A 12,027-nucleotide genomic window follows, 5' to 3' on the forward strand; every position below is an offset into this window, starting at 1 on the left:
GAAACTAAATGTTTATGGTTGATTGTACTTGGTCTGAATCCTATTTCTAGATAACGGTGTGTGAGGTATTTTAATTCGGTAGCAGTAATTGAAGAATACGCCCAATGGTTCAGTAAACCAGTCAAGCGTGACCGTCAAACATTCCTCGTGCCCATTAGCAGTGGCGCGACTACAGGAAAACATGTCGTAAATTTGTATTTTTCTATTAACGACAGTCAATAAAAAAAACGGCTCTGTTTTTTTTATTCCATTTGCACCTTTTTGGAGGCAAACAAAGTAAAACTAAAAGTAAACTAGCGATGTTTAAACAAAAATACTTGGGGGAAGTCCTTTTGATGAAACGTCATTGGATATAATTAGCATAACAAATGAAAGCTACCACATCATTCACCATCCATTCGATTACTTAAAATCGAAAGTCACTGATGCGAACCGCATGATGCATATACGCGCACAGAGCCAGCACAGAGAAACATGGCGGAGCTAAAGACAGCTGAACATCGCTCGGAAAACTCAGTTTCTCTCGATAGAATCCTGTCAGCTTTTGACGGCCCGTTGAATGAAGAACAAGCTTGGGCTATCTGCTACCAGTGTGCCCAGTTTCTCAAGGTGTCATGGTCGGAAGACGATGCAGGGACCCTCACCCGTGGATATAATCTTGAAGGATCGGATGATGTTTACGTTCATAAAGACGGTTCGGTGACTGTCAGCGTGCGAGGGGTGGATCTACCGCGGGAGAATGGGGAGGAATACACGGCAGGTGGGTGTGATGAAAGCATGGCTCAGTCATAATGCATTCATGACAAATTTTCGATCGATTCTTGAAGATTAGGGTGTAGTGTAAACAACTGTCATGTTAACATGCTGAAACAAGTGAAAGAGTCCATAAACAAGTTAACATCTATGTTTACATACAGATTGCCGATTGATTTTTATATATATACAAAAAACAAGGAAGAATGGAAATCCTTTTCTTTAAATTAAAGTTTAATATTATATTCTTCCCTCAATTAGTACCAAAAGACGAAATTAAATTCCAGTGATTGTATAGGATAATATAAAGATCATGTAACTTATGTTTACAAAATAGTGACCTTGTGTATTCCAAGGTCTTTCTGGCAGGCGAGATGCTACATTACCCATGGAAATTTTACATTTGTTTTTCTTTCAAAATGTGTATGCATAAATTAAAAAAAAAGTCTTATTAAACCTAAAGCTGAATAAGTTTTGAGATGTGCTCCTTTCTTCTCATCAAGAGTTAGTCTTGGCCCAAGACTATGGTGCTTGATATTGGATAGTGTACAACGCCAAAACGTGCCCACCACGGTATGATTAACTGGACGGCTTGAAATCTAGACGACATGTATACTGGCAAGTAGCTTGCCAGTAAAGTCTAGATTTCAAGCCGTCCAGTAAACTGAATCATACCGTGGCGGGCGCGCTTTGGCGATTTACAACTGCGCGTAGTACACTATCCAATATCAAGCACCATAGTCTTGGGCCAAGACTAATCAAGAATGAGAAAAAAAACAGGTAGTGTGCAAATCCATACAAAATTAAAATCTCCATAAAAAAATAGTCTGCAGGAGGCTCTCAGCCCCTTTTGTATGTGATGTCACATGTCTTGTTTCCATCATTGTGTAGCTTGGCAACAGACACCTCAGAATAGAGTGAAATGGAGAATTTCCTCCTCCTGCAGTGTGCTGAAATAGGCTAGAAAGAGATATGTCACGGGTCACTTGGTTTGTATAATGATCTATACTGTATCTGCATGATTAGATTTTTTAATTTACACAATCTAACATTCTGACCCCTGCCATCCGGCCCAATTCATTTCAAAACTTACATTTTTACACATTTAAATTTTTTCTTTTTAGTCCATTTATTTATTTTACCCACCAACCCGGCCACCCACAATTTCTGTGAAACTGTTAAAACATTGATAATTCTGAATGACCCTTTAACACAAAACAACTTTATGTAATGTACCATTGTCTTTTTAAATGCAGATATTACTGAAGATGGCCTACAAACAGAGTCTGAGGTTGGTGTATATTTTGTTCATATTGTAAACTTTTGGTACGATTATTTTTAGTAAACCTTAACAATTTGAATGAAAACAAAAGCCTTCCAAGATCGATACTGTACTCAAAGCTTTGGTTTAAAGGCAGTGGACACTAGTGGTAATTACTCAAAATAATTATCAGCATAAAACCTCACTCGGTAACGAGTAATGGGGAGAGGTTGATAGTATAAAACTTTGTGACAAACGGCTCCCTGTGAAATTAGGTAGTTTTCACGAAAGAACTTATTTTCCATGAATTTGATTTCGAGACCTCAAGTTTAGAACGTGAGGTCTCAAAATGCAAGCATCTGAAAACACACAACTTCGTGTGACAAGGGTGTTTTTTCTTTCATATTTATCTTGCAACTCCGACGACCAATCTAGCTCAAATTGTCACAGGTTTGTTATTTTATACATATGTTGAGATACACCAAGTGCGAAGACTGGTCTTTGACAATTACCAATAGTGTCCAGTGTCTTTAACTCGGGGTTTTGATAGATTTAGCAGTGGGGCCAGTAGGTATTCAAATTCAAAATAAAAATCAAAGTATCTAAAAATCAACGTACACCTTGGCTTTAGGGTGACAGGAAGGGTTTGTAAGGTGCTTGGGGGAGGGGGGTCCAAATGCCCCTTCTTCTTAGTGTGTGCCGCTGATTTGTGTTGTTCTTTCATTAAAAGCGGAGGCAATGTAATAACTTCACTCATAATAAAGGTCAGTTTTAAAATGGCCTGAAACTCCCAAGCAAATTGCTGGACCCTCACAACAATATGCAGGTTTAAAGAACACCTGAGGACAAGTCCAAATTCTCTGCACATCTTGGTTCAGCTATCTGGGTCAGTGTTAAAACACACCCTCTTTTTTTAATGATATCCAAGGCAACGTATCCCTTTAAGAATCAGTCCTGACTATATGGATACATTTGTAGAGGTTTCACTGCGCTGGTTTGCATTGATGTATTTGATATTCTGTGTTACTGAATAGACATGTCCTTATTGAGTGGCCTTGTCTACTTGGTAAAGTGTGTTTATTAAATGCAAATTTATTGACCATTATGATGATTCATCATCCTTAAAGACGGGTTGTGTGTTTTTTATGTTTTTTTTGCACATGCGGTTTGTATTGTTGTTTTTTGCTTTTAAGCTTTTTTGTTGTTAGCGAAATAAAATAGAATTCTCAGAATAAGACCACAGTGAACATATTGTGTTCTTTAAAAACTTGACTTTAAGGGATTGTAAATTCCTCCAAATTGCACTTTAAGGTCGGTAATTCATAGTGTCTGTCGTGCATTGTAGTTGTACATAATGCAAAGTTTGAATCTTTTTTAAGAACACACTATGCTTCGCACATGATTATAATAACCTGTAGGCCTAATTGTGTAAGTACTGCACTGTATCTGTAAAGATTTGTTGCTTGTTTGGTGTGTAATTTCATTTGAATGAAACTAAAGCAAAATGGCTGTGTCATTATAAGTTGTGTATTTCTACACTGAAAATAATCCAATAACTTTGATCTTCACAGTCCAAACATGTTTTTTTTTCATGTTTATAGATGTAAAAAATTCCCTCTGTAATAAAAGTTTCACAGCTGTGTGACCTTAAAAACACTTCAGGTTTTAAACCACTGCCTGAAGTGCACTATGCATTTAAAGGGAAAATATTTCTTGTCGCAATGGCTGAATGATTTACAAAACAACACACACTAAAAAGTGGAGGCATGTGTTTGTGGAATGTAAAAAAGCAAAACGTCATCAGTGGGCGGATGTTTTTTTCGATCGGAATGCAAAAGGCACAAGTAAATGATTAATGCTTTTTGCCCTTTCTCTAAAAGATATTTGTTTTTATCGCATATTTGTTTGTTTGTTTGTTTGTTTGTTTGTTTGTTGGGATGACTGTGTGTTGGGGTGTTTGTTTGTTTGTTTAGTGGGGTGTTGGGGTGTTTGTTTGTTTGTCTGTTTGTTTGTTGGGGTGTATGTTTGGTTTTTTTTATGAACAGATATCATATACTCACCATATTTTACCTTTAGTTTTCAAAATAATTTGAGAAAGTAAAAAAAAAAAAAATGCATACAGCATGGATCACCCAACTTAATGGAGCTGCTTGAAGTAGAAACTACTGCTTAACAGTTTTCTTCTAACCAGCGATTAAGTACATGTGTAAGATATCATTCGCCGATGCTACATGTGAAATTGCTAACATATTGTGTTAGCCCCTTTGTTTCTTTAAAATTTCCATGAAATTGGGGTTAGCTTTTCTGTATTTTGTTGTTCACAATTGTTCCTCTTAAAAAATGTCTTCACTTTGAAAGGTTGAAAAAACAGTTCAAAATCCAGTACTCTTTTTTAAAAGGATGTATCTTTGAATTTTTTTTAAGGAAAAAACCTTGAACAGGTGAGCTCTTTTTGTGGCAGACTAGCACCATGTGTAAATATCTTTTGAATAGTGGTGGTTCTGAGAAGAACTGGTGGTTGACAAGTTTCGATCAGTATGCCTTGATCAGTTTTCAGTCGATACATGCGCTCCAAACATTAATTTTCAGATTATCTGTTCAATCCCTTCTTAACTTTCCACACAGTGTGTTGAACAAATATTTATATTTACATAATTTGCGAGGAACAAAGTAAATGTAAAAGTTAGTTTACACAAGTGACTTAAAAAAAAAGGTCAGGAAAATTTGTGTTTTTTCAGATTCAAGGTTCATTTATTTTTTTTTTACAGTCTAACAAAAAATATGACATTAGTATTCATAGGAGTTCAAGTAAAAAGAATACAATTTTACATTATAAAATATCGAGAACAAAATGAAAAAAAGTATTAGGCCTACACCGCAGGGGGCTAGGGGATCCATTTTTGAAGCAGAGCTTTAATAGGCAACGGTCCCTACAGATGTGCATTTTGATACTTCACCATGCAACGCCTCAAATCCTAGTTATCTATCAAATCTATCTGGGGCCAATTTCATAGAGCTGCTTAAGCAAAAAATTTGCTTAAGCACGAAAATAGCTCGCTTATTTTACACATGTTACTGGCCAAAATGTCATGCCATATACATAGCTTATAACTAGTATTTAGCTGTTGTTTATTTAGCATACCAATTGAGTGGAGTCTTGGCCGGTAATCTGATTTTACTAAGCAATGAATTTTTTGCTTAAGCACAAATTTTTGCTTAAGCAGCTCTATGAAATTGGCCCCTGGAAGATTGAAATATCCCCCCCACACGTTTGCACCACCCTTTCAGGGTGTATAGTGAAAAACTGGACCATTTGAATAAAATGCAGTTTTTCAAAACTGTTAAAAATCCCCACATGGGCCTATAAATATATACAACTTTTATACTGTACTGTTTAAACTAGGACTTAAGGATTTCAGTGTTACAAGGAAGGCATTTACATCCATCTGGCTCATGGAAATGCATTAAGGTCTGGGTGACCAGCTGGGTAGATACAATAGACTGGAATGCAGGGGGCATTGTCGTCAAACAAGAGATTTAAATTGCGTTTAGTGTGGCGGCTATACGCTTTAAAAAGTTCCCATGATATATCTTGCATGCCCTGGAAGTTTGCATGTAGTAATACTGAATAGATGTGTACATTGTTGGTTCTGTGGTAGTTTGTATCTGTTTGGTGGCATTTGCAAAAGGGATAAGTGTGTGTTGGTAGTATCAAGTGCCTGGGCACTATTTAATTAGGAACAATGACTCACTATTGGTATGTCGCAAATATTATTCAAACAAGTCAAGGTTTCAGCTTTGTATTCTTATTCATTTCCTCGTTCCTCATTCTAATTCATGGAGAGGGATATTTCAGTTGACAGGGGCTTAGAAAATGTTGCTAAGCAATTCTCTGCTGTAGAAATGAGCGAATTGAGCAGAATACCTGGGGTGGATTTCACAAAGGTAGTCCTAACTTAGGACTAGTCCTAGGCAATGCTAAGAGATAGGACCAGTCCTAAGTTAGGATGAGTTACTGGTCCTAACTTAGGACCAGTCCTATCTCTTAGCATTGCTTAGGACTAGTCCTAAGTTAGGACTACCTTTGTGAAATCCACCCCTGGAGTCACAAATGGTACACGTGACATAGTAGATGCTGGTACACATTGTGCATAAAATTGTTTTGCTTAGCATCTTTTAGTACTTAAAATAAAAGCAGTTAAATGAAATTAGACCCAGGACTCAATTTCATGAAGCCTGTAAGCAGATTAGTTCTGCTTTGTTGCAGCCCTTAGCAGAATTTCTATTTCATTTAAACATGACAAACAGGTAAGGCACGCTAAGCATAAGTGATGTAAGAATGCAACTATACATGCTTGTGTGCTATCAAATCTTGACGATCGTTTAAAACATAAAAACAAATTCTTACGCATATTTTTCTACTATAATAGTAAGCCCATAAACTCTTGTATCAACCAAGTACAATCAATTTAGCAAAAATGTTCTGCTATTTGTAGAGAGAAATATGGGTGGAGAGAAAGAAGCATCAAATCTGTTTTTACTCTGTAAATATTTCCCAAAATGCTCATCAAAAGCTGCCGTATAGGCTTCTTTATTGCCATTCATTTTTAAAATCTGCACAGATGGTGAATTCCCTCGGCCTCATCGTCTACCAAGCCCTCGACTACGGTTGCCATGAGGAGGAGGAGAGGGTTCTCAGCGGCCCCCTGGAATCTATGATTGATCACATGACCAACATGGGAGACGGGGAGGACGAGGAAGAAGAGGACAAGAAGAGCCAGAGCAGCGCCAACACGGACGAGGGAATCGTCGACGGACACGAATCGGATGACCTGGATGAGAACGAGAACACCAAGAGTGGACGATTGTCAACATTTGCAGAAGTGGCACTGGTAAGTTTTTAAAACATTATCTAGTTCAAAGGCCAGCATGATCTTGTAGGGTGGTGTCAGAATTAATATTGTTGGTGATGGCTATGGCTACGTGGAAATGGCTGACAAAAAACGTAACTCCACATTATATCTTGTTGGAAAATACTGGCGTCGCATAGGAATGTCACTATCATGCGCTATTAGAATTGTTAATTATTATAAGTAATAGCCTAAGAATAGTTTTAAAAAAATATTGATTTTGTTGTTGTGAAACATTTTGAGACTTTGAAAAGATCAATGCCATGGTTTACTACAATGACAGATATGTCCTGTATCTTGGAGCTTGTGTTAGGGTGGGGCTGTTAAGGCGAGGCAGTCAGGGTGGGGTCTAATGGATCATCACACCCTTTGCCCCCAGCCATGGACCCTTTGTGCCAACTGTGGCGCCAGAGCTCCAGGGTTTCCAGATCCAACCCACCTTTAAACACTAGTATCCAGGGAAAACAATTAAAGAGTGAACAGCATGCTGTTGATACCCTTGATTTACGTTGCCATGGCAGCAACATTCCAGTGTCTGAGGGGTGCTTAGGGTAACACCTTGGGTTCAAGTGAGGTCACGAAATGTCTGAGCATGGAGGTCTGAAGCTGGCGGTGGACCAATTAACAAATCTTTTCCTGGAAAATATTGGAATGATGGAGTTCTCCCTGCTCTATTAACCTACATTATGTGGTATAAATGGATTGCGGTTTTGTCTGGATCCTAGATTGTGACATTGATGCTCCCCCGCAGCTAATGGGGTTGACCCCTTTTTTCAATATATTTTATGTGATTAAAACAGCACTGTATAGTTTAATTGCCAGTCAATGCATGGAGGAAGGTCTATGTAATACTATGGTGGCCCTGAAGGGACATCGCATATCGCAAACATGTGCGCATACGTATGCAATGTCGTGAAACAATTCGCAAATATGTGCGCACACGAATGCAATGTCGTGAAACAATTCGCGAATATGTGCGCACACGTATGCAATGTCGTGAAACAATTCGCAAATATGTGCGCACACGTATGCAATGTCGTGAAACAATTCGCAAATATGTGCGCACACGTCTGCGAATATTATTTGCGATGTCGTGAATTTTATTGCATACCATATTGCATACCATGTTGTATACTATGTTCCATATAATACCCTTTCTCTGGGGTCATACCCAACTTCAGATGGCTGTTATGCTGGAAGGCAATGGCATTATTTTTTACTGTAGTCCCTCTTGAACATATTTTGGAAACAGTAGTTTGCAGATTACTGCTAATTGGCTTTCCTTTTTATGGTGATGGATGGTTGATAGTGCTTAGTATTTAAACCAATTGGCTGTCTGGGGTATTATCAGAACCCTGGAATGCAGGATCACTAAAATCACTGGCCAAAGTTGAGGCCAAGTGTAAAATTTGAGCCCTGACACTACTGTACATAAATTAACGGCAGTGGACACTATTGGTGATTACTCAAAACAATTATTAGCATAAAACCTTTACTGATTACGAGTAATGGGGAGAGGTTGATGGTATAAAACCTTGTGAGAAATGGCTCCCTATTAAGTGCCATAGTTTTCGAGAAAGATGTAATTTTCCACGAATTTAATTTCGAGACCTCAGATTTAGAACTTGAGGTCTCGAAATCAACCATCTAAACGCACACAACTTTGTGTGACAAGGGTGTTTTTCTTTCATTATTATCTCGTAACTTCGATGACCGATTGAGCTCAAATTTTTACAGGTTTGTTATTTTATGCATATGTTGAGATACACCAACTGTGAAGGCTAGTCTTTGACAATTACCAATAGTGTCCACTTCTTTTAAAGAGGTTTGTGGTAGTACCATGTGAGTATCACTTTTGATTGTGGTGGTTCTGAAAAGAACCAGTAGTTAACAACTCAACGTTCCGATTAAGTATGCTCTGATCATCTTCAGGTGCATTCTCCTGAAGACAATCAGAGCATACTGAATGAAACGCTGAGCCGTTATAACCACCGGTTATTATATTCAGAACAACCACGACTCAAAAGTGGTCATCTGGTGTTACCAGAAACCTCTCAATAGTTTTTCCACATGCAAAGTTTCAAATTCTACACATGTTCTATTTTCAAAGCCCGATATACAAGATGTTTTAAGACATGGGTGAATACACAGAAAGGAACAAAATATACGCAGCTAAGTTTTGGTAATTACTATACCTACTACAAAATGTACTTCAAAGCATTTTGATGGTGCAGAAAATCTAGCCATTAAGCCTTAGAGCTATACATGTAGCTGGATATGTCCTGACTATGATGAGCAGGTGATGCACTTGCTCCCACAGTTACTGTGGGACTCCTGAGTTCCTCATCCAGGCTTTAATCTACATCAGAAGGAGCACCCACGAGATGCAGAATCCCTAGCATGGAGGAAGATACACTCCACTCTTAAGGAGCTCATCTATAATGCAATCCTTATTCCCGAGATTGTCGTCAGCGTTTCACTTAAAGAGGTTTTGATACCTTTGTAGATCAAGTTTTTTGCCATGACGTGTAATTGTATCCCTACTCACTGTGAGTGAAGATAAAAAGTGGGAAAAGGTGAAAATCACAGAGCATTTTTTACAGGAAAGTCACGTACCCATGCTAAAATAATTTTCAGCTCTCTTAGGCAAAATCTTTTTTTCTGATTTTTTTTTTTTTCATTGCTCAAAAACTGAGCACCTCAGTGAGTTATATTTTAAGGGAAGCTTACTTCAATCATTATCTTTAAATTTCTGTAAGTTTTTGTACATTTGTGTATGTGTTGTATGAAAAGTACGACCGTAACCAAACCCTTTAAGATGGACTAGCCCGGCCGAGATACAATTGAGTAAATTAAATGTAGGTTTGAAGAGGCGGCCGTGCTTGCACACACTGTGCATGGATACCTTACTGTAATTATCCGAACCAGAAGAAAACTCTTAATCTGATTGGAGGTTTAGTTGGATTATCTTACTGAAGGGAAAAGTGTACAGCCTTTAAAGGGACATGTCTGTATTGTGGCAACACTGTTTGGTGAAAAGGTGGCAAGTTAATTGCCACTTGCATGTGGGAAGGAAACTCAAAATCATTTACATTTTGTACACATCAGTGTAGAGCTGTAGAGTGGCGTTCAGTTCTAAATAATAGTTTAAGCACATACCTACCACTCATCAACTCTATGTACATGTACACTGTACCCACAGAGTACACATGTTTTGTCGGGAGGACAACAGGAAAAAAACCATTCAACTCTTTAGCTTTGTTCATTCATTATGTACACATTGCACAGAATGTTGTTGCTATAAAAATGACTGTATTTTAAAACTAGACAAACGATTGGATTGTATAGTCACTAGAATTAGAATAGACTGCTTGCCCTTTAGCTTGAATTTCACACTGTACCACAGGCTAGAGGATAGCAGTTTTAGTGTGTCACACACAGGCCATGTAAACCCCATGATTGGTCAAGTCTGGCGGTGTTGTGTTTTACCAATGAATAAAGACAATTGTGGAACGCGAACAAGTTGTGTTCAATCTTTACTTAACTCAAGTTTCTAAAAACTTGTTAAACTTGGCGACAGATCATTTTGGTCCTGTCGTTAACAGTCATGTGTCAATCCCTGGAAACCAAGGATAGTTATTAACGTTCACACAATCACCCTCCATTGACCAATCTGGATCATCCATGTAGGCCTATAGGAGGGTTAAGAAGGGTTGAGCAAAAATCTAACCCTTAAAGGCAGTGAGGGTATACGTGTGATAATTGTCAAAGATTCTCACTTTGTGTGTCCATTACCACCTTATGAATTTAAAAGTAACGAACCTCTGAAAATGTGGACTCAATTGGTCATAAAATTTGCGAGAAGATAATGAAAGAAATAACCCATCTTGTTGCATTGAATTTTCTGCTTTGAGATGCTTAAAGCCATTGGACCCTTTCGGTACAGAAAAAAAAAAAAAGTTCACAGATTTACAAATAATTTACAGGGTTTACAGAAGGTAATGGTGAAAGACTTCTCTTGAAATATTGGTCCATGAAATGCTTTACTTTTTGAGAAAACGGTAAAACAATATCAATTCTCGTTAACGAGAATTACGGATTTGTTATAAACACATGTGATGACACGGCGAAACGCGCGAAAACAGGAGTAAGTTTTCCCGTTATTTTCTCCCGACTCCGATGTCCGATTGAGCCTAAATTTTCACAGGTTTGTCATTTTATATATAAGTTGTGATACACGAAGTGTGGGACTTGGACAATACTGCTTACCGAAAGTGTATAATGGCTATAAAAGAAAGGCTCCAGAAAAATTACCCTCTAAAACTACATTACTTCAAAAAGTGCTTTTTCTGACAAAGTTTTATAGAAGCAACAGCTCTACAGTGCTCTTTACCAAGTAAGTTTTTATAGTTTTTAAAATAACTTGTGGAGTAATTACCAATAGTATTATGAAGAAATGGAACTGAAGAAGTTGAGCATGCAGTTTAAGGAAAAATTAAACCCTCCCCACCCTGTCCTGCTGCCGCCGAAGGCTGTGTGCTGATGCACATTTGTAAACATCACTTTTAATATCGATTTAATATCGAAACTGGGTCAGTACCTCAGGAGCATACTTTTCATCTCTCCCGTCCACCAAAGGCCCATAATTTCATGTTCCTGAAAAGCCCTCGTAAAAATGATCAGAATTGTAACTGAGTTATGCTGATCAACTGATCATGCTATGTAGGAGCTTGAGGCAGGAGGGATGCAAATTTAATTGCCTTCGATGCGGCATCTAAAATAAATTCTGAGCTTGTGATGTATCTAGGCCTAATGATGGATTTGAGTTTGTCGATTCCACTCTCCAAAATGAAGTCCTTGGCCCAGTTTAAAGCCAGTGGACACTATTGGTAATTGTCGAAGACCATGCAGTCTTCTCACTTGCTGAATCTCAACATAAGCCTAAAATGAAAAACCTGTGAAAATTTGAGCTTGATTGGTCGTCGGAGTTGTGAGATAACTATGAAGAAAAAAAAAAAACCTTGTGTGCTTTCAGATGCTAAAAAACTTTTTTCAAAAAACAAATTGGTTGCATCATATTGATTTTAATAGGGGAAGGGATTG

The 12,027-nt window shown here is 37.9% G+C and overlaps 1 protein-coding gene across 2 annotated transcripts in view; it reads left to right on the plus strand.

Annotated features, from left to right (window-relative positions):
- Positions 1–464: 464 nt before the first annotated feature.
- Positions 465–12,027, plus strand: part of LOC139935374 (protein spire homolog 1-like) — a 48,847-nt gene continuing 37,284 nt past the window's right edge. For both annotated transcript variants that reach the window (XM_071929922.1, XM_071929923.1), the window contains exons 1-3: positions 465–760; positions 2,010–2,044; positions 6,637–6,906. In XM_071929922.1, the coding sequence (XP_071786023.1) occupies positions 475–760; positions 2,010–2,044; positions 6,637–6,906 (591 nt within the window). In that variant the 5' untranslated portion in view covers positions 465–474. The remainder of the gene's footprint in view (positions 761–2,009; positions 2,045–6,636; positions 6,907–12,027) is intronic.

The sequence above is a fragment of the Asterias amurensis genome, chromosome 3, assembly GCF_032118995.1.
Source record: "Asterias amurensis chromosome 3, ASM3211899v1".
NCBI lineage: Eukaryota > Metazoa > Echinodermata > Asteroidea > Forcipulatida > Asteriidae > Asterias > Asterias amurensis.